Source organism: Leucoraja erinacea, chromosome 4 (assembly GCF_028641065.1).
Source record: "Leucoraja erinacea ecotype New England chromosome 4, Leri_hhj_1, whole genome shotgun sequence".
Classification (NCBI taxonomy): Eukaryota; Metazoa; Chordata; class Chondrichthyes; order Rajiformes; family Rajidae; genus Leucoraja; species Leucoraja erinaceus.
Window position 1 is genome coordinate 86611690 of NC_073380.1, and position 23844 is coordinate 86635533.

General features: G+C 40.8%; 1 protein-coding gene across 1 annotated transcript in view; it reads left to right on the forward strand.

Moving 5' to 3' along the window:
• LOC129696654 (zinc finger protein 407-like) overlaps window positions 1-23844 on the forward strand; it is a 528355-nt gene that overhangs the window by 357923 nt on the left and 146588 nt on the right. Inside the window, 1 exon segment of the mRNA XM_055634746.1 lies at window positions 4222-4342. Within this exon segment, the coding sequence (XP_055490721.1) occupies window positions 4222-4342 (121 nt within the window).

Below are 23844 nucleotides of genomic sequence, written 5' to 3' on the forward strand. Positions count from 1 at the left end.
CAAATATTGGAGTATTTTCCTGTGCTCTGCCCTAATTATGGTATTCCAGGAAAAAAGTTATGTGACACCTTTCTTCAACTGTAGTTCATTTTTCTCTCTGCGAGGGTATGAAATCCCACTTACTTTTCACATCTCCCTTGATTATACGAACCGCAAACTATGAAAAGAAAGTATTCTGTTTATTTAAAACCTTTTACAGGCTCAAATCATCCCAGGTCACTTTACAGAAAACATTGTGAGTAAATGCTGCAAAGGAAACTCCCACAAGCTGAACTGTGATAGGAATATCATCGTTTTGAGGAGGCAATAAATAGTCACCCAAAGGCATCAGAAGTTTGCATCAGTTCCCCGTATTTGTCCTGACATTTAAAAAAAAATTGCCTTGGTTTAACATCTTAGCCAAACGATAGCACTTCCATGCTTGCAATAGTCTCTCAATGCTGCACTCAAGTATCAGCTTAGGTTTCAAGTCTCTGAAGTGGTTCTTGAATGGACAAACTGAGTCACAGTTGACCACTCTCCAACCTTGACACATCCTGGTGTAAGTGGGTTAGTAGCAGGTGTGCATAGATGAACTGAGCATAATAATTCTAATGACTTGTTCCACCACCTTCCATGGACCGCTCCTTTCCATCCATGATGCCAATGATCCAGGAATACCTGCTGTTCTATCCTCAGGCTTTTAAGTTTGAAGACTAGGCTTTGCAGTTGGAAAGTCATTAAAAAAAACGTAATCCAAAAGAAAAGTCCCGAAGATGCTGTGAATCTGAAATTTAAACAGAGAGTATGTGGAATACTCAGCAGGTTAGGCAGCATCATTGGAGGGAGAAACAGACATGATCAGGTTAAATATCTTCAATCTAAAAATGTTGGCTGGGTTTGGTTTTCCACAGATGATGCCAGACCAGCTAAGTATTTCCAGTATCCTCTGGTTTGATTTTAGTAAATAGTATGCCTTTTGTAAAATATAATTGTAATACTTTTGCTTATCAGTATTTATAGTTTTTTTAAAAGAGTTGGGAGCCCAGGGTACTTGGCTGGAGGTGAGAATCACCAGATTGGGGAATGAATTTGAACCATTTGCTCTTCGATTTGTTTGCAGAAGTAGAACACTACAAGGATGAGTGTATTGTGCGAACAATTGTGTGACCTCCTGGAATGTATCCAGTCAGAGCTACTGACCCACAGTTGAATGTTTGAGATTGAAGTGCTCAGCAGGATCACTGTGCTTTAGCCTGCATCCCAGTCACTCTTGCATGAGTAGTTTGCCTTGCCTCCATTGTTCTTTCACCAAACACAGTCTTACACAAATGCTGTGAGTAGTACAAAGAAAATAAAGCAGAGTATGTTGTGTTACGGTATTATAGTGTTAAAGTCGCAGCGAAAGTACTGATTAAAAAATAAATAGCAAGGGCCACTATGAGATAGATCGGGACATTGACACTACACTGATGAGAGGTCCATTCAGCAGTCGAATGCTGGGGGGGGAAGACGATGTTCCTTAATTTTTTCAAGCTCTTATATCTTCTGCATGACAGGAGAGAGTAAAGAATGAATTACCGAGATGTAAATGGTCCTTGGCTACTTTCCAGAATTTACCATATGTGGAGATATTGACTAGATTAAGTTTGCATCTCTGGAGTTTAGAAGAATGAGCAATGACCTAATTCAGTCTTAGAATATTTTAATAGGGTCTGCTAGGCCGGAGAGGAGGAGGATGTATCCCCTGGCTGAGGAGTCTAAAATCGGAGGTCACAGACTCAGTATTTGAAATGAGGAGACATTTCTTCAATTGAGGCTGTGTGTGCTCCGTCACTGTGATTCAGAATAGAGTTTGATAGATATCTGGTTGTTAGGGAAATCAAGGTTTGTAGAGAAACCAGGAACTCCACAGGACTTAGACAGGTTGGGAGAGTGGGCAAAGAAGTGGCAGGTGGAATACAGCATAGCAATGCATTTGGTAGTAGGAATAAAGGCATAGACTATTTTCTAAATGGGGAGAGAATTCAGAAGTTGGAGGTGTAAAGGGACTTGGGAGTGTTGGTGCAGGATTCCTAAAAAAAGTGGCAGGTCAGTAAGAAGGAAGTCAAATGCATAGCAACCCCCATGCATTTGGTAGTAGGAATAAACAACATAGGCTGCTGTTTATTGATTTCAGCTCTGCTAAATGGGGGAGAACTGGACATTGGACTTCCTCACTAACAGACCACAGTCTGTTAGGGTCAATAACCTCACTTCCTCAGAAGAACCACAGGCTTGTGCTCAGCCCTCTCCTCTACTCCCTCTTCACCCACGTGCAAAGTACGGACTTGGGAGATACCACGGTGTAGGACTGATCAGGTGCAGGAGATCCATTCCTAAATTAAAGGCAGACCAGAGGATTTGCATCAACGGGACTGAGGTGGAGCGCGTCTCCAGCTATATCAAATCAGCGCCTTTACTTCCTTAGGAGGCTCAAGAAAGCCACCTGAACCAACTTTTACCGCTGTACCATAAAGAGTATCCTGACCACCTGCTTCACGGTATGGTACAGCAGCTGCATTGCTGCGGACAGGAAAGCACTACAACGGAAGTCAAATGCAGTGTTGGTATATATTTGCCAGGGATGCCTTCCACCTCCGGGGGGGGAAATCAGGACTAGAATATACAGGAGCCTCAGGTCACGTACCAGCAGGGATGTATAACAACACAATGCTGAACTCGGAGTCCTGACGATGGGTCCCTCCGTCCCCCTTTGTTTATCATGGATTATATCTTCTGATTTTTTTCCTTTATGTTTACTACGGACTGACGCAAAACTCCGTTGTATGATACTTGTATTTGTGCGGAGGAAGGATGTTGACAATGGGTATATATTTTGGAGAACTAGAATATAAAAAGCAGGGATGTATTGCTGAGGGGGCCTCATTGGGAATATTGTGGGGGCTCCATATCGGGGAAGGATGGGGGGGGGGGGAGGGGGGGGGGGGGGGGGGGGGGGGGGGGGCTAGAGGAGGTTTACGCAAATGATCCCAGGAATGATTGGGTTAACATAAGATGAGCATTTAACGGCACTGCGTATGTACTCCTGGAGTTTAGAAAGATGAGTGGGGACCTCATTGAAACTTACTGAATAGTGAAGGGCCTGGATAGAGTGGATGTGGAGAGGATGTTTACAATAGTGGTAGAGTTTAGGACCAAAGGCCATAGCCTCAGAATAAAAGAACATACCTTTAGAAAGGTGATGAGGAGGAATTTCTTTAGTTGGAGGGTGGTGAATCTGTGGAATTCATTGCCAAAGATAGCTGTGAATGCCAATTCAATGGATATTTTTAAGGCAGAGGTTGACAGATTCTTGATTAATAAGGGTTTCGGGAGTCATGGGGAGAATGGGGTTGAGAAGGAAAGATAGATCAGCCATGATTGAATGGTGGAGTAGGCTTGATGGGCCTAGTGGCCCAATTCTGCTCCTATAACTTATGAACTTACGGGGTGGGGTGTAAGATTACCCATGATCTTGATGAATACAAGAGAGTCTCGAAGAGCCAGATTACCTGCTCTTGCTCCAAAAAAAAATGTTTACTCCAAATTGCCCAGGTTTTGTATGTTTTTGACTCTTCTTGGACTATCCTGTTCTGTATGGATTAGCAAATGCAGCTAAGGCATGAAAGATGTCAGAAAAGCTGGATTGACAATATGGCATTTTCTTCCCATTCATTGCCTCTATTAGTATGGAAGATGTAAATGAATGATAAGCACAGGTCAGCGATTGAAGGAAAGTACTAGCCACCTGCTAAACCCCCTGGTAATTTATAATATCTTCACAATCTTGATATTCTTATATCTATTTGTGCCCTTCTTTTTTGTTACCCTGTATAAAGAAAGCTCTGCCTTCTTCCGAAATCTGTTCATTTTTAAATGCTAAACATTACAGTGTTCACGACTGATAAAAGGTTAATCCAGTCGTGACCATTTAATTGAGAGTTGGTACTTTATTATGGTGAAAGATGCAAAAATATGCAATCTGTGACTTTTAAAACATTACACCTTATAATGCAAGTATCAAAAGTCTTTGGAGATTGTGAACATATACAAAAATAAAGTATATATGATTGGTCTTCAACTTGGTCAATGAGTAAATGCTTCTGAAATTAAATCTTTCAGAGCAAGATTTTTTTAATCCTTACCCTGATAATTATAGGAGTCTGTCATGGAAAGAAATAATGAGGCTTTCTTTTGTAGGTGAAAAGCCATTCAAATGTGACCAGTGCAACTTTGCTTCCACAACGCAATCTCATCTGACCCGACACAGACGTGTCCACACAGGAGAGAAGCCTTATAAGTGCCCTTGGTGTGATTACAGGTAACAGTTCATTAGATGCCATTTGATGTGAAAAAGATTAAAGGTGATGAGAAAAGGTTTATTCAAATTAAAAATACATTGCCATTTAAGTACATAACCAGCATCAGTAATTACAGATCTAATTAGAAATTAAATTCCTCAAAGATTGCATTTTTAAGGGTGTTTGGCAACCCAGATCATGTCTTGTTTAATTTCATTATTTGTGTGCCGAATAAATTTTAGGATGCATTTTTTTAATTGCTTGTCAAAATCAGATGTTTAATTGTGGAAGGATAACAGGAACAATGTCTTTCTTAACTATAGGAATGGTTGCACTTAATTTGAGGAAGTTGCAGGTTACTTATACTAGTGAACTTGATATGTTCACTTCAAACTGATCAAAGGGACAACTTCAGTAAACAAACCACTGCATTAAGTTAAAACTCTAAGGAGGTTTTACATAATACTGCCTGACCAGATTGACAAAATGTTAATCTACTATTACCTGATCTATTGTCTATTTCTAAAATTCTGCTTTTTAATATTAGATCGCAAACATTCTCACTGTTTCTCACTTTTTTAAACTTGTATGGTTCTTGATTTTTTTTGATAACCTTCCATTTTTAATACTGTTAATCCATCACTATTTAATAACGTTGAATGTGAAATTTACCTGTGGTGCAAATGCTGACAACTTTTGAAAATATGGGACATCCTTTTGAGAATGTTGATAACACTTCCGATGCCAATTTGGCTCAGTTAACCAGGGAAGTGAAGAGAGTTCTTCTTGGAGCTGCAAAGGGGCTGCACTGATATTTTTCAGAATTATAAACAATTTTGATAGAATGTGGGGGAAATATGCCACTGAGTTCGTAACAGTGAGGTATACATGTAAGATTATTATCAAAAGGAGAATTGAAGGCTTTATTGTGCTTTGGAATGTCTTGAATTAGAGAGATGAATCAGACAGAATTTTTAAAAAGGACTTTGATTAAAAATTTAAAGAAAAATAATTGAATGAGGAAAGAGCAGGGAGCATGCAGATAATCAGACAGTGAAGGTACGGCATAAATTGGCTAAAAGATCGAATGGCTTCCTTTTGCTCTATCGCTTTTTTGATACATACTCGATAAAGCTTTTGTTTTCCTCAAATTATGTTTTGTTTCAAAGATAGATAGAGAGAGAGAGAGAGAGAGAGAGAATCAGTTTTAATTGAATAATATTAGCATTTTTATCTTGACTTAGCTGAGATGGCAGAAGCGTTTATCATATGTCAGTGCGTTAATGGAGATCACATCTGAATAAAATTTCAACACAACCATTTTCCTGATTATTAGAGGCAGCATAATTTGTGTTTGCAAAAATAAAAATTGAAATTGGCTCTTTTAACATGACTTTTCATGGAGCAGCCGCTGGGGTCATAGATTGTAGGCGTGGTTAGAAATAGAGAAGGGTGCAGCAGGTGTTGGAAGTCTAAAAGTAAGGATTACATTATGCAGTAAGTAGAAAAGGAAAAGACAAGAGGAACATTTTTTTGGGGTAAATATTTACAAAAGCCGGGACCTAGAGATGAGGTAAACCTTTAATGAGACTGATCAACACACCACAGAAGGAATCAATTATCTCTCAGAATGTCTTTGATTCTATTGGGGATCTCAGATTAAAAGATAGCAAATGTAACCCCACTATTTAAGAAAGGAGGGAAAGAGGAAATACTAGCCTATCAGAAGCAGAGAAAATGCTGGAATCGATTAAAAACCATTTGACAATGCTTTTAGAAAATACTAAACTTAGTGGGACCCGTTGAGCCCCGTTCCCCCAACGCAATATTCCATCGCTCACCCATTTCCCCAATGCAACCCGTTCCCCCAATGCAATATTTCACCACTCACCCATAGCCCAAACTGCGCAGGCACGGTCCATTTCCCCTTATCCCCCAACACTCCCTCCCAACCCTCCCTCTTCTCTCCCCTCCTCCATTCCCTCCCTCACCTCTCCTTTCCCCTACCGTCAGTCACTCCCTACCCTCAGTCACACCTTACCCTGAGTCACTCGTTCCCTCCCTCCATTACCCCTCTGGCTTTTTTTTAATTGTAAATGAGATGCCATTGTGGGGTGGAGCACTGCTGATGGGCAGTTTATGTAAATGACTGCAGGTTCAAGTGATTTTTCTCAGTGGAGTTTTGTAGAGTTTAAAATGTGAATAACTTGTAAAATATAACATAAATCTGAAAGAAAATTGATAAAAAAAACACATCACATGACAATTGTGAGTAAGGTGGTCCAAATATTGTAGTGCTATCAAGTGCAGACCAAGTGCAGACCCGTTGGGTCTGCTCCCACAACACACCCTTCCCTCCCCTTAGCCCCCATGGGAGGTGTGGTCATAGAAACATAGAAATTAGGTGCAGGAGTAGGCCATTCGGCCCTTCGAGCCTGCACCGCCATTCAATATGATCATGGCTGATCATCCAACTCAGTATCCCGTACCTGCCTTCTCTCCATACCCCCTGATCCCTTTAGCCACAACGGCCACATCTAACTCCCTCTTAAATAGAGCCAATGAACTGGCCTCAAACTACCCTCTGTGGCAGAGAGTTCCAGAGATTCACCACTCTCTGTGTGAAAAAAAAGTTCTCCTCATCTCAGTTTAAAGGATTTCCCCCTTATCCTTAAGCTGTGACCCCTTGTCCTGGACTTCCCCCAACATCAGGAACAATCTTCCTGCATCTAGCCTGTCCAACCCCTTAAGAATTTTGTAAGTTTCTATAAGATCCCCTCTCAATCTCCTAAATTCTAGAGAGTATAAACCAAGTCTATCCAGTCTTTCTTCATAAGACAGTCCTGACATCCCAGGAATCAGTCTGGTGAACCTTCTCTGCACTCCCTCTATGGCAATAATGTCCTTCCTCAGATTTGGGTCCTTCAACGCAAGCCATTCCCGAACATAAATGAAGCTGATCACTGCTAGCTGAGCCATTGTGACGTCATCAGTTGGAGCTGGTCATTTTAAATTCAGTCTTTTGAATGTTTTAAACTTTTTTAAACTTTAATCAGTAATGTCAAGAAAGAAGCATAAAATGTTCAGTGACATTTTTGTTGGCATTTTTAAAGCTTTAATTGCGGATGGTTTTTAAAGCTTTAATTGCGGATGGTTTGACATCATCAGTTGAAGCTGGTCGTTTTAAATTCAGTCTTTTGATTTTTTAAAACTTTTAATGTATTGAAATGAGAATGTCGAGAAATAAAGCATAAAATGTTCAGTGAAGGTGCTCTTTTTCTCGAGGGGGAAAATGTCAATCAGAATATGTAAAAATGTAATCTTCACGCATAGTCTTTTTGCGAAGATGTAAAGACAAGCACATATACACACATATACACACCTAAAAGATCAGACTATTAATAAATATATGATGATACTAGACCAAGTGGGACCTGTTGGCCCCATTCCCCCAAAGCAATATTCTACCACTCACCCGCAGACGTAGCTTATTTCCCCTCATCCCTCAACATTCCCTCCCCCTCCTCTTCACCCTCCCTTTTCTTTCCCCTATCCGCCTCCCCTCTCCTCCACCCCTCCCCCACTCCCTCCCTCGCCTCTCCCTCCTTCTCCTTTCCCCTATCCTCAGTCACTCCCTCCCTCCCTGCCTCCATAACCCCTCTCCCCTCTCTACCCCCGCTTCTCTAACCCCTCGTCGCCACTCCTCACCTCCCCCCAATCCCACCCCCCCACTCTCCCTTCTCACTTCCCCCACTGCCCTTCTCTTCCTCTATCCCATACTCCCGACCTCCACTGCTCCCCCATCATCCCCCCACTTTCCACACCTCCCCCAGCGCACTCCACCACTCCCCCACTTTCCCCTCCCATTCCCTCCCTACCCCCTCCTCTCCTTCAATCCTCCCACTCTCTCTGCTCACCTCCCCAGGATCTCAATCTAAACAACTGCTTGCCCTGTTTTCTCCACAATGTCGACGATGAAGTTGTACTTGAGGCGGGGGCTAAGCGGCCTGGAGTCAGTGAGTCACTTTATGAAAACTGATTTTTTTTTAATGTAAATGAGATCCCATTGTGATGTCATTGTGGGGTGGAACACTGCACACGGACAGTTTATGTAAATGAGATCCCATAGTGACGTCAAATGCTGATGCACGCCAGTGCAGATGCAAGTAAATTTTCTTAAAGTGGGGTTATGTAAAGTTTAAAATATGAATAACGTAAAATAAACCATCCATCTGAACGAAACTTGATGAAAACACTCAACAGGACAATGGTGAGTAAGGTGGTCCATAAATTGTAGCGCTATCGTGTACCGTTTTGGCGAAGTTCCGGTAGCACATGGGCAGAATCAAGGAGCCCTTGTACAACTATTTTACTAAAACTCTTCTCTGTGTGTGTGTGTGTGTGTGTGTGTGTGTGTGTGTGTGTGTGTGTGTGTGTGTGTGTGTGTGTGTGTGTGTGTGTGTGTGTGTGTGTGTGTGTGTGTGTGTGTGTGTGTGTGTGTGTGTGTGTGTGTGTGTGTGTGTGTGTGTGTGTGTGTGCGCGCATGCGTGCGATCTGGGCACAATCTATTTTCTTCCAAACGCTAGGCTATAGCCTTCCCATTTTCACTCATCTTACTCACATTTTTACCCTGGAGGCAATAAACATTTTCCCGTCGCATTTCCATGTATATTTCTGAACTTTTTGATCCATGAAATTTTAAAAACAGTCCAAACTCACCCATTTTGAGAAAAAAAAAATCCGACTGACGTCACAATGCATTTGCAAGGCAGGACCGGATACTTCGGGAGGGTGGAGCACTCCAGCGTTTGCAGTGAACGAGGTGCCTGGTGGGAAGGCTACTGCCACGGGCTGAGCCCGGCAACTGGGCCTGGGCTGGAGCCGAGCCTGGAGCTGGAGTGAGGGCCGAGCCCAAGGCTTGGGATGGGACTGTGACCTGGGCCGAGAAAGAAGCTGCCGATGGAACCAAGGATGAGCCTGGGCCTGGACTGGAACCCAGGCAGCGGCCGAGCTGATGGCTGGAGGCTGCCGGTGGAACCAAGGATGAGCCTGGGTCTACAGCCAGGGCCGGGTCGAGTGCGAGAACCAGGCCGAGTTCCAGGCCCTGGTGCTGCTCTACACCCTGGGTAGGTCCTGGGGCAGGGAATGGGAGTGCGAGGAGGAGGAGGATAGAAATGAGGAGGAAGGAGATGGGGTGAGGTCTCTACTCCCCTCCCTCTCTGCCCCTCTCCCTCTCTGCTGCCTCTCCCTCCCTTTCTACCCCCATTCCCTCTCTACACCCACCCCCTCCCTCCCTACCCCCCACCCCTCCTCTCTACCCCTTCCCCCTCCTTCCCTAACCCCCCTCCCTCTCCCTCTCTACCCCCCCCCTCCCTCTCTACTCCACTTCCTCTCTGCCGCCCCTCCCTCTCTACCACCCTTCCCTCTCTACCCCCCTCCCTCTCTAGGGAGTGGTGAGTATTAGGACCTATGGGTGAGTGGTGGAATATTGTGTTCGGGAACCAGCCCTCCCCTGTGACGTAGAGCATGCAATATTATGTTGGCTTTTATTGCAAGAAGATTTGAGTACCCTAGTAGAGTTGTGCAAGTGGAACACCGTAGGCATCTGGAATATTGCGCGCTGGTCTTGTTTTCCTACCTGTAATTGAATGAGTTCAATGAAGGATCATCAGATTGATTCCAGGAGTGATGATTTGTTGCATGAGGAGGGATTAAGCAGATTGGATTCATGCTATCGTGAATTTAGGTGAATGAGAAGTGAGCTTATTGAAAAATTATTGTAAGTTGACAGGGTAGATGCGCAATGATGATTCCCCTGGCTGGGGTGTCTTCAATTAAGGATCAGAGTCTCTAAACAGAGATTGGCTATTCAGGAAAGAGTTGAATAGTCAACTTACCCAGAGGCAATAACGTTTTGAAATTTTTTACACCAGAGGCTGTAATTGAATGTTTTTATTTGGATGTAGAGGAGTTGAGGGTTTCATGGCAGGAAGTAGATGTGAGGACATTTGTCTATTTCTTATGTTTAAACATTATGGGGAAGGAGAAACAGGTGGATGTTGAGAATTGCCAGTATAGGCATTGAATTGAAATGTGAAGGGCTTTCAGCTGAAATAGGTGACACTGCTGGATGATAAATAAAGACAATATCTCCAAACAGTGAAGTGTCCTTTAAAGAACGAGCAAATAGCTGAATCAATAAAACCACCAGCTGCTCACACAGCAAATGAAAATGGGTAGAAAGTGAGCATGAAGGGGAGTTTCTTCCCATTCCCACGCTGACCTCTCTGTCCTGGGCCTCCTCCATTGTCAGAGTGAGGCCATAAGTAAATTGGAGGAACATTACCTCATATTTTGCGTGGGCACATTACAACCCAGGGGTATGCATATTGATTTATCTAACTTCAAGCAACCCTTAAATCCCCTCTCTCTCTCTCTCCATCCATCCCCAACCTAATCGTCATACTAATTTTGCTGTTGTCCTGTAGAGTTTCACTGTCTGTATTGACTCATTATCATCTATCCCACAGCCAACAATGGACTATTGTGGGCTTCAGATTTCCTTGATTATTGTTGCTTTCTGCATATCTTCCACTCATTTGTCCTAAGCACCTATTCCTTTTCTCCAGTGATGCTGCCTGACCCGCTGAGTTACTCCAGCTTTTTGTGTCTAACATAGCGATATTTTGCTATGCTATGCAATTTTCACACGCTATGCAGATTGTGTCAGTCTCTTGATTTTCTTTCAGCTCTTTCTTGCTGAGAATCACCTCCCAAAACAATGTTTTTGTTTCAAATGTTGTTGGTTCAGTGACTTTCTGTTATTGCTCACATTTGTACCTGTGAATAGTTTAAAGCTCAAAATGTACTCACAGAATTTTAGAACCCTCGATGGGTATGCAGAATCAAAATATTTCCATGGGTCAGCAAAGATTAACATAAAATCATATCTTCATCATAGTCAAATTTAGTGACAAAATCCACAAATGATGCGTAATTGAAAAAAGCAGTATTTCTAAAATTGAAGTGTAAATGCATAGAAAGTGATTCAATAATATTTCTGTTGCATAGTCTTTCCTGGTATAAAATGGTTTTGAATTCTAATTTAGTGAATTTAGATTTACTTATCGGCTTCTGAAATTACAGAATACAATTTTCACAAAGATATTAACTTACAAAATTTGTTAGTTGCACAAATGATATTCTGTCTGAATATTTAATTCAGTTGCACAGAGAGATTTGGTAACAGCTTCAGACTGAAACCTTAGTAATTAAAGTGTGTTTGTGTGTGACTATGTGAATGTTGCAAATTGAATGTAAAATGAGAAAAGTTATTGCACACTTACGAAGGATCTTGTTACTTGCTTTTTGGAGCTTGTTCTTTTCACCGTATCTTTATTCTTGAATCGGATAGCCTTGAGAGCTTTGTTCTGCAGATGCTTTGGTTTGTAATGCAGTATTTCTGCAGAACATTTTAGAAAATTAGTGGCCATTCACTGTGTGTAATTTTTATTTATGGTTCAGTGTATGCATATTGTCCTATCAGCAGTTTATATTTTATTCCATTGCTGCAGGAACTGCCATGGTGTAAAGAAAATGCTAGCCACTTTTACATGGAGAATAAATATATACAGCCTTGTTTATGTTCCCTGCTTCCCAATTTTCTTTAATGAATTGCGCTATAGTTTAGGCTCCTTTCTAAACTTACAGGCTCAGCAACAATGCATCAGAGCTTGATGGTCAGGGATCCTTCATAGCAAAAGGATTTGAGTATAGGAGCATTCATAGCAAAATGATTTGAGTATAGGAGCAGGGAGGTTCTACTGCAGTTGTACAGGGTCTTGGTGAGACTACACCTGGAGTATTGCGTGCAGTTTTGGTCTCCTAATCTGAGGAAAGACATTCTTGCCATAGAGGGAGTACAGAGAAGGTTCACCAGACTGATTTCTGGGATGTCAGGACTTTCATATGAAGTAAGACTGGATAGACTCGGCTTGCACTCGCTAGAATTTAGAAGATTGAGGGGGGATCTTATAGACACTTACAAAATTCTTAAGGGGTTGGACAGGCTAGATGCAGGAAGATTGTTTCCGATGTTGGGAAAGTCCAGAACAAGGGGTCACAGTTTAAGGATAAGGGGGAAATCTTTTAGGACCGAGATGAGGAAAACATTTTTCACACAGAGAGTGGTGAATCTGTGGAATTCTCTGCCACAGAAGGTAGTTGAGGTCAGTTCATTGGCTATATTTAAGAGAGAGTTAGATGCGGCCCTTGTGGCTAAAGGGATCAGGGGGTATGGAGAGAAGGCAGGTACAGGATACTGAGTTGGATGATCAGCCATGATCATATTGAATGGCGGGGCAGGCTCGAAGGGCCGAATGGCCTACTCCTGCACCTATTTTCTATGTTTCTATGATCCTGCAGCAAATCTGATTCTTCTTTGTCATTTCTTGGCTGTAACATTTACTTGTGTGTTTTACAAAAAAATTAGATAGAAATGTTAGTGTCAACCGTGTTCAGTTGATAATACCCTTGCCTTTTAAGTGAGAGAGTGTAGGTTTCTTCTCCACTCCAACTTGTATCTATATTGGGTTGGAGTTTGTAAAATGTGTGCAGGATAGTTTTTTGCAGCAATACATAGAAGTACCTACTAGAGAAGGGGCGGTGCTGAACCCCCTGTTCGGAAATGAGACAGGTCAGGTGGCAGAGGTATGCGTTGGGGAATAGTTCGGGACCAGTGATCACAATACCATTAATTTCAATATAATTATGGAGAGGGTCAGAACTGGACCTAGGGTTGAGATTTTTGATTGGAGAAAGGCTAACTTTGAGGAGATGCGAAAGGATTTAAAAGGAGTAAATTGGGACAGTTTGTTTTATGGGAAAGATGTGGAAGAGAAATGGAGGACATTTAAAGGTGACATTTTAAGAGTACAGAATCTTTATATCCCTGTTCGGTTGAAAGGAAATAATAAAAATTGGAAAGAGCCATGGTTTTCAAGGGAAATTGGACACTTGGTTCGGAAAAAGAGAGAGATCTACAATAATTATAGGCAGCATGGAGTAAATGAGGTGCTTGAGGAGTATAAAGAATGTAAAAAGAATCTTAAGAAAGAAATTAGAAAAGCTAAAAGAAGATATGAGGTTGCTTTGGCAAGTAAGGTGAAAGTAAATCCAAAGGGTTTCTACAGCTATATTAATAGCAAAAGGATAACGAGGGATAAAATTGGTCCATTAGAGAGTCAGAGTGGACAGCTATCTGCAGAGCCAAAAGAGATGGGCGAGATATTGAACAATTTATTTTCTTTGGTATTCACCAAGGAGAAGGATATTGAATTATGTGAGGTAAGGGAAACAAGTAGAGTAGCTATGGAAACTATGAGATTCAAATAAGAGAAAGTACTGACACTTTTGAGAAATATAAAAGTGGACAAGTGGATAAAAGTGGACAAGTCTCCAGGTCCGGACAGGATATTCCCTAGGACATTGAGGGAAGTTAGTGTAGAAATAGCAGGGGCTATGACAGAAATATTTCAAATGTCATTAGAAACGGGAATAGTACTGGAGGATTGGCGTACTGCGCATGTTGTTCCATTGTTTAAAAAGGGGTCTAAGAGTAAACCTAGCAATTATAGACCTGTTAGTTTGACGTCAGTGGTGGGCAAATTAATGTAAAGGATACTTTGAGATAATATATATAAGCATCTGGATAAACAGTCAACATGGATTTGTGCCAGGAAGGTCATGTTTGACTAATCTTCTTGAATTTTTTGAAGAGGTTACTCGGGAAATTGATGAGGGTAAAGCAGTGGATGTTGTGTATATGGACTTCAGTAAGGCCTTTGACAAGGTTCCTCACGGAAGGTTGGTTAAGAAGGTTCAATTGGTGGGTATTAATGGTGGAGCAGCAAGATGGATTCAACAGTGGCTGAATGGGAGATGCCAGAGTGGAATGGTGGATGGTTGTTTGTCAGGTTGGTGGCCAGTGACTAGTGGGGTGCCACAGGGATCTGTGTTGGGTCCACTGTTGTTTGTCATGTACATCAATGATCTGGATGATGGTGTGGTAAATTGGATTAGTAAGTATGCAATGATACTAAGATAGGTGGGGTTGTGGATAATGAAGTAGATTTTCAAAGTCTACAGAGAGATTTATGCCAGTTGGAAGAGTGGGCTGAAAGATGGCAGATGGAGTTTAATGCTGATAAGTGTGAGGTGCTACATCTTGGCAGGACAAATCAAAATAGGACGTACATGGTAAATGGTAGGGAATTGAAGAATGCAGGTGAACAGAGGGATCTGGGAATAACTGTGCACAGTTCCCTGAAAGTGGAATCTCATGTAGATAGGGTGGTAAAGAAAGCTTTTGGTGTGCTGGCCTTTATAAATCGGAGCATTGAGTATAGAAGTTGGGATGTAATGTTAAAATTGTACAAGGCATTGGTGAGGCCAATTCTGGAGTATGGTGTACAATTTTGGTCGCCTAATTATAGAAAGGTTGTCAACAAAATACAGAGAGTACAGAGGAGATTTACTAGAATGTTGCCTGGGTTTCAGCGACTAAGTTACAGAGAAAGGTTGAACAAGTTAGGGCTTTATTCTTTGAAGCGCAGAAGGTTAAGGGGGGGACTTGATGGAGGTCTTTAAAGTGATGAGAGGGATAGACAGAGTTTACGTGGATAAGCTTTTCCCACTGAGAGTAGGGAAGATTCAAACAAGGGGACATGACTTGAGAATTAAGGGACAGAAGTTTAGGGGTAACATGAGGGGGAACTTCTTTACTCAGAGAGTGGTGGCTGTGTGGAATGAGCTTCCAGTGAAGGTGGTGGAGGCAGGTTCGTTTTTATCATTTAAAAATAAATTGGATAGTTATATGGACGGGAAAGGAATGGAGGCTTATGGTCTGAGCGCAGGTATATGGGACTAGGGGAGAATACGTGTTCGGCACGGACTAGGAGGGTCGAGATGGCCTGTTTCCATGCTGTAATTGTTATATCAGGTGGAAATTAAAGATTCATGGCGCTGTTTTGTAGAAGTGCAGGGAAGTTATTTCCAGTGCCTTTGCCAATATCAACCCCTTATAATCAATATATCTTTCAAAGGTTTTTTTGGTCACTGTCACATTATTGGTCGTGGGTGCATGCTGCTTGTAAATTGCTGCCATGGTTGCTACATTTTAACAATAACGATACTTCATAGGTTCTCCATTGGCTGTAAAGCGCCCAGAAAGGGACTAAAAATCCACAATGTAACCGCCATCCATTAAAAAAAAACTCTGGGTGAGGTTCAGAAAGCAGCGCCAACAATGCCAGAGAAAGAGTTGCACAAGAACACACACAGGGCCTTGAAGCAATGCCGCTTGTATCGTATTTTGCTCAAGTTGATTGTTCATTTTTTGAGCTGATCCAGGATTTTACAGATATCCATGAATAAAATTCAAATTTAAATTATGTGAATTACAAATGAATTGTTTTTTGACAATATTAATTATATGAACAAAGTTTATATGTGTGCCAAGAAAGTGTTCTTATCGAAGTGAATGTTAAAAACAAGCTTTTGTGCCAGAAGTGATACAATGTTGGGTTTGTTTTGTAAGTGAGAAAGACCCATAATTTATTCTTGACGCGAGGCAAATTAATTATTAGATCTTATCATTGAGTGAAGCGCTCCCTATATGATACTGCCATCAGTCTCGTCTTGTGCCTGTTTCTTGGACTCTGATTTTGTTTTTATGTAAGTTGTGAATCGTACTTTTCACTCGCTTGATTATTTCCGCGTGGAAGATGCTGTGTGGTCTCAAATCAGGGTCATCAGCCTGGTCATTCCAAGTATTAGTCATTTTTCTTCCAATGCTGAGGGATTGTTGGGGATTATCTTCATGGATGATTTTTTTTTCCTCAAAATGTGAATTACTAGCTGGATTCAAAGTAACATGGACACTGTATAGATCAGCCCAGAGAAATCATTTGTCAGAATTGAATATCAGATACATTCTGCAGGGAGGGAGACTTTCTAAATCATTCAAAGTTTGGATTTTCTTTTTCTTGAGAGCATTTGAACATATTGTTTAATTTTCCAGATTTTGTTCTAAGGATGACAGTACTTCCTGCTCTGATGAAAATAATTCAGTTTAATACAGATAAGTGTGAGATGCTACATTTTGGGAAGTCATACCAAGGCATGACACTCACAGTGAATGGAAGGGCTCTGGGGAGTGTCATAAAGCAGAGAGATCCAGGAGTGCAGGTACATAGTTCCTTGAAAGTAGCATCACAGGTAGATAGGTCAAGACGTTTTTTGGTACATTGCCTTCATTAGTCAGGGTAGTGAGGTCAGTTGGAAAAAGGGTCTCGACCCAAAACATCACCCATTCCTTCTCTCCAGAGATGCTGCCTGTCCCACTGAGTTACTCCACATTTTGTGTCTATCTTCGATTTAAGCCAGCAACTGCAGTTCCTTCCTACACATAGTGAGTATAGAAGTTGGGATGTTATGTTACAGTTGTACAAGATGCTAGTGAGGCCGCATTTGGAATACTGTTTCGTTTTCGTCACCTTGCTGTAGGAAAGATTTTGTTAATCTGGAAAAGGTGCAGAAATTTATGAGTATGTTGCCAGGACTTGGGGGCGTGCACTATAGGGAGACTTTGGACAGCCTAGGATTTTATTCCTTGGAGCGCAGGAGGATGAGGGGTGATTTTATAGAGGTGTATGAGATCATGAAGGGACCTGAGAGGCAACTTTTCACAGGTATATGAAATGAGCTGCCAGAGGAGGTACTTGAGGCAAGCAAGTACTAAAATAACATTTAAAAGGCATTTGGACAGGTGCGACAGGTCCCAGATAGGAAAGGTTTAGAGGGATATGGACCAAATGTAGGCAGGTGGGGCTAGTGTAGATGGGGCATTTTGGTCGTCATGTTGAACCGAAGGGCTTGTTTCTGTGCTGGATGATTCAAATTCTGACAGCAACCACTGGAGTTCTTCAATGGTACAATTGAATATGGAAATCCAGAAGTTCCCTTCTGTGATTACAGTTCCTCCACAGAATCTGCTGTCATACAGCCCTCCCCAGCGTGACCCTCAGAAACCTGGGAATGGATTTTACCTTCAGGTATTTCCAAACACTCTACTCTAAAACTCTAACTAACGTTGGAAGTAATATGAAGAGTAAGCGTTAATATATTAATTTGCAATTTGTGCTTTATAACTTCTCTGGTGCTAAAATGCTAATTTTTGTATGTGTAGGTATGTTGCAAAACCTACCTTAAGCATCGCTGAAGATCTGTCCCAGCCCGTGTGTGCGATTATGGCGCCGTTTAGAGGGGGGCGGGTTTAAAACGCGATTTTTCCTAGGCTGTTCAAATCGAGCTTGTTTAGCCTACTAAGTTGCTGACGAAAAATCACTTCAACTTTCGTTCGCTGGAGCTATTTTTACATTTTTACGGGTTTATTTAATTATTATAGTAAGTTAAAAATTAACTCTAAACCCGCGACCGCCGACAATGGGACGGATCTTATACAGGGGACAACGGAAGGTAGGTTGTTTCTTTTTACATTAAAAAGGGCTTCTTAAGATCCCTTTATACAAAGTTTTATGTTGCGAGTAGCTACTTTGGGGCCCCATTAAATCCCGCAGTAGTTTTCTGGGCATATGGGGTACAAATCTACTGCAATGTGAGCGTTCTAAACCAGCGCGTTCCACAGGATCCCACTCGAATGCTGATTTAAATGGCCATTAATTTACAGCAATTGTACACTAAATTCCTTCCATTTGGACTATAAATTAATGTAAATGAGATTAAAAAATCATGTTTTATTGTGAATTCTTTGTGAATGTTATTTGGACACTTAGGCTATTTAAAAATGTTAATCTTTTCTTAAGAAATGGATAGATGTTTAGATCTAGTAATTGAAGTTTGGAATTAGCTACAATTGGGTAACTAACTAATTATATGCTTTAATTTCAGGTCATCCAAGTAAGATTGTTTTATATTTGTTTCAGAATTCTTCAATCTATGATAACTGAAAATTTCATTCAGTTCTCTTAATTTTTAAGAAAGTTATGGGCTTTTGACTGTCCACGATCACAGCTTTTTTGTTATGGCCATAGAAAATCAATAGGGAACAAGAAGCTAATTTCCGAGTATGAAGATGGCCATAACTTTTTTAATACTTGAGATATGAAAGTGAATTAGGTGTCAAATTAAACTTCTTTTTATGCTTTATCTGATGGGATAAATTGCCGACTTGATTTTTTAAATCTCAAAATTTTGTAACATTGCTAGTACAGGTATGTGGATTATATTTCTCATAATTATTTCAGAATATTATAGATTTTAACATAATTTTATATAGTTTCCATCATGATCTTCTGTCATTTGCAATCTCTGTTTTGGTATCTGAAATGTTTAGCAGTTTGAAAATTGTCTTTAGTGTTTTCTACCTAGTGTGCTGTCGGCGAATTGGTCGATAAGATTGACTGCTTAGTTGGCTTGATGATATCATTATAGCGAGGTGCAAGGATCTCGTAGAACTGACACTTGTCAGTGACTGGCAGTGTGAAACTTGTGCCACAGTGTCAGCATTCTTAGAGGTCTTTAGTGAGTGCACTGGCTTGTGCAGAATCCAGATTGTTGCCACAAGAATGCAGAAAATGTATCTATTCAACATTATACCTTGTGATTTTTCTCCTCTCCACTCAAATTAAAGTGTGACAACATCTTTTCTTCAAACAGCATTTATCAAAACACCTGTTCTATAAATGCAGAAGTAGACAGTTGTTAGAACGTGCTTCTTGGGAGCAAGCCAAGCAGTCCATTTATAACGTGGGAGTGTTATAAACTAGAATTTAATTCCATTGCTCGCACAACTTTTAAAAACAAAATCCATCTGCTTGGTATCGGGAGACATTTTTAAAGGAGCTCTATTTAGTGCCCTGCTGTTTCCTCTACTGAGTACCATTGCACCGTTCGATCCCATTAAATTCACATTTTTCCAAGTGTAGTATGTCATTACGGTGGGACACTCAACTGTAAGGCAGTGATTCCAATTTATGGCAGAACTTGGCTTTATTTCCTATAGATGCAGCAGCTGAAAGACTGGCTACCTGAAATCTGCTGCTTCACTCTAACTAAATACTCAGTATTTGCTCAATGCGATCTTGACCAAGTTTAATAAGGGACCACGTTCTTCTCCTGTACCTCACTGCCTTTAACTTTAGCTTTAACTGCAACACACATGTACATATCTCCCACTTTAATAGACCAGTATTTTGACTGCTTTTATCTGAACTGACTATTTTGGCACAGCTGTGCTTTCATTCTATTCAATGTAAGTTTGAGAAGGAGATCCTCCTTCAAATCATCAAACAAAAACAAAAGATACTGAAACTCTCTTTGGGAGTTGAGCACTTTAAGTGTTGCTCTCAGCAGCTGAAGGCTCCAACAATTTTTTGCTGCCTTCACGTGAAGACTAAAGTAAATTCCTGCCATATACGTCTGGAAAATACAAAAGATCATCTGGAGGAATGAAAGAATATCCAAAAAAATTGGTAAAACCTTGGCTACAATATTCCTAAGCGGCCAAATTGGGAATGTAACATTCACGAGGTTCTATATTAATTCCTATATTCTTGAAGGAAAGTGGTGCCTTCAAGGTTAGTTTTTAAACATAAAAGGTAACCCCTTAACCTTAATCAACACTGAGTGCCTTTCTGTGCTATAGCAGCACAGAAAGGCACTCAGCCCAGCATCACCAACTTCCATTTATATAGCATCTCAACTGGCCACTCGGTGACCAGATACCATAGTTGTGTAGAGGAGGCTCCCGAGACCAGACAATGAATCAGGCTACATAGATTCATCACTTGGTTTTAACCAGAAATATCCAGCAGAAATTGATGCCTAAAACATAAAGGTTCCAAGCAAACATAGAAACATAGAAAATAGGTGCAGGAGTTGGCCAATCGGCCCTTCGAGCCTGTACCGCCATTCAATATGATCATGGCTGATTATCCAACTCAGTATCCTGTACCTGCCTTCTCACCATACCCCCTGATCCCTTTAGCCACAAGGGCCACACCTAACTCCCTCTTAAATATAGCCAATGAACTGGCCTCAACTACCTTCTGTGGCAGAGAATTCCAGAGATTCACCACTCTCTGTGTGAAAATTTTTTTTCTCAACTCGGTCCTAAAAGATTTCCCCCTTATCCTTAAACTGTGACCCCTTGTTCTGGACTTCCCCAACATCGGGAACAATCTTCCTGCATCTAGCCTGTCTAACCCCTTAGAATTTTGTAAGTTTCTATAAGATCCCCCCTCAATCTTCTAAATTCTAGCGAGTACAAGCCGAGTCTATCCAGTCTCTCTTCATATGAAAGTCCTGACATCCCAGAAAGCCCTAGATATCATTCATGGATAGCTTATTGATTTGTTCTAAGTGTTAATTATCAGAGTATTCAAACCGTAGTTTACATGCGACGTGACGGAATACACCTACCCAGACAACCTTCACCCAGTTAAACTCTGCCATGAATTTGATAATATTTGATGACATTTTGTGATGGAATTCTGTAGGACAATGGCATCATGCATAATTGTGTTTAATTTTCAATAAAACCAATCTACCATGTCCTGTCAATAAAAAAAAATGGATAGAAACATTAAAACGAATATTGGAGTAATAAATTAAGCAAACAAATTTATGAACCGTGACGTTTACATGTATTCATTTCAAATTAGATGTCCCGAAAGCAACAGGGTGAAATTGCACCGTGATTATTAGCAACAAAGTTGTCAAGATGTGCATAAAATACTCTTCTGCCTAATACCAATGAAGATGTGTGTACATTTGACATAGTGAAAAATGCACCTTACATTAAGATCTTGGTTACTGAAACTGTGCAACTTGTTTCCAAATGTGAGATAATTTTTATTCTTCTCAAAGCTGCCGTGTATCTGCATTCTATGATGCAGCGCTGTTTCAAAGCCTGAACCATCAGTATCAAATCTGTGCAAATGCCACACAAGTTATGGCAATTTCTATTGTGTAAAACTTAAGCAAAGGGGGATGTAACTGCAGAAGTCATAAATATGCTTTGCTCGTGTTGTACAAAACGTTTGTGGCTTTAGTTTTCAAAGCATACTCACATGCACAGAGTTCTGTAGATTTTTAGCAAGTTGTTGGAAGATGACTCTCTCCAGTATCTTGAGGGGGAGAGCTGTTCCGACCTTCAATACCATATAAAGCACCAACAGAAAACTCTTCTTATATTCTACCATTAAATATGAAGATAGAATAGAAGTATTAACTGTATCTTGCCCAGGAAACAGAGTCGCAGAGAGTCCTATTGGTCCATGTGTTCCTTCAGTTCGAATCAACTTGGATGTGTTTGCATTATTTATTGTATTTTTGTTTATTATTATATATATATATATATATATATATATATATATATATATATATGTTATATATATATATATATATATATGGGTGCCATGTTACTGTGCCTGTAAAGCTGTGGGAAGTAAGAATTTCATTATTTCATTCCCACTGTAAATGACAATTAACTACTCTTGACTCTTGAATTGGTAATCCAAACCTGTTTTGAGCCTAGTATTTCAGTTTGGCATAACTATGGTGTTAACTGTGAGTGTTGCAGAACCTTACCTTCTGAAATATCAAGCTACACACAAGCAACCCTTCCGCATGCCTCTCATTTCCAGTCATAGCGTACAGCAGACTATTGGTTATAAGGCTGAAATATTACGGACTGCAAAACCTAACTAGGTGAACCCGATCATCATAAGCAGACCATTAAATGCAGAGCGTAAAATAATACTGACCCTTGAATTTCTTTAATATCTTTCATGGGCCTCAGGGTGTTCCAATCCACTTTGTAGCCAGTAAAATACATTTTGAGGTAGAGTCATGATTGTGATACAGCAACCAATTGTTCAGAGCAAGATCACCTCACAAACAGCAATGTGATATTTACCAAATAATGTTGATTTGACGATAAATATTAACCACAGGACACTCGGGAGAAGTAATTTGTTCCGCATAGTACTATCTAGTGATATTTTACATACACATGCAAAAGCAAACAAAGCCTTAAATATTAAGCCTCATCCATACTGTGGCAGCCCAGAAGGAGCTCTCCTTCAATTCTTTAATTTACGTGATATCACACTGTGTAGAATAGTCTTAAAGGTGCAAGATGACTTGAAGTGGACAATATTTTTGTCATTAGTTTTATCCACATTTGCTAAATGTGTTTCCAAAATCATACCCCCTCTCCAACTTTTATCTTTTGCTTTTTTATCAGAGTACAGTTTATTGGAATCTTTGTTTCCTTCTTATGTGTGTCTTTGCCACTTAGAGGTCACATTACGTGACTGCTAATGGAGCTGTCCCACTGTACGAGCTAATTCAAGAGTTCTCCCAAGTTTCCCCTGATTCGAACTCGGAGAATTACGGTAATGGCCGCTCGTAGGTATTCGGGGCTCTCGTGGACATTTTTCAACATGTTGAAAAATCTTCACGAGTCTTCACGAGCTTACCACATTTCTCGAGTACCTGCCGTTAGCGTTACGAGCCATTAAGAGACGTCCCGAGCTCCGACGTACCCGCAACGTACATTCTACGCGCTTACCACAAGTTTGATTTTTTTTTAAACTCGGGAGAGTTCTTGAATTAGCTCGTACAGTGGGAAAGCCCCTTAACTATTCTCATTTTCCAACGTATCCATCTAAAAATTTTGCATGAGTTTTATGTATATTCTGCTTGAAGAATATGTCTAAGCAGCGAGGTTGCTGTTGAATTCCAACATTTGGGTAGCAAAGTCACATCATTGATTGTTGACCTCAAAGAACGCTATTATCCAGGAAAACGTGGTGATCTGATTTCGTCTTCTCTAGCTTCAGATGGAGTCAGGGTCATCCATAAGGTTCAGCTAACATACAGCAATGATATATTGAGCAGCCAAATATGCTGAAGGGTATTTACTACGCTAGAACTCGCTAGAATTTAGGAGATTGAGGGGGGGGATCTTATAGAAACTTACAAAATTCTTAAGGGGTTGGACAGGCTAGATGCAGGAAGATTGTTCCCGATGTTGGGGAAGTCCAGAACAAGGGGTCACAGCTTAAGGATAAGGGGGAAATCCTTTAAGACCGAGATGAGAAAAACATTTTTCACACAGAGAGTGGTGAATCTCTGGAATTCTCTGCTACAGAAGGTAGTTGAGGCCAGTTCATTGGCTATATTTAAGAGGGAGTTAGATGTGGCCCTTGTGGCTAAAGGGATCAGGGGGTATAGAGAGAAGGCAGGTACAGGATACTGAGTTGGATGATCAGCCATGATCATATTGAATGACGGTGCAGGCTTGAAGGGCCGAATGGCCTACTCCTGCACCTATTTTCTATGTATCTATGTATCTACTAGTATCAAACTAGGAAGCAAGAAACTCTCATTTTAAACTAATTTTTAATAATATTTTACAGATATCAAAATAAAGATT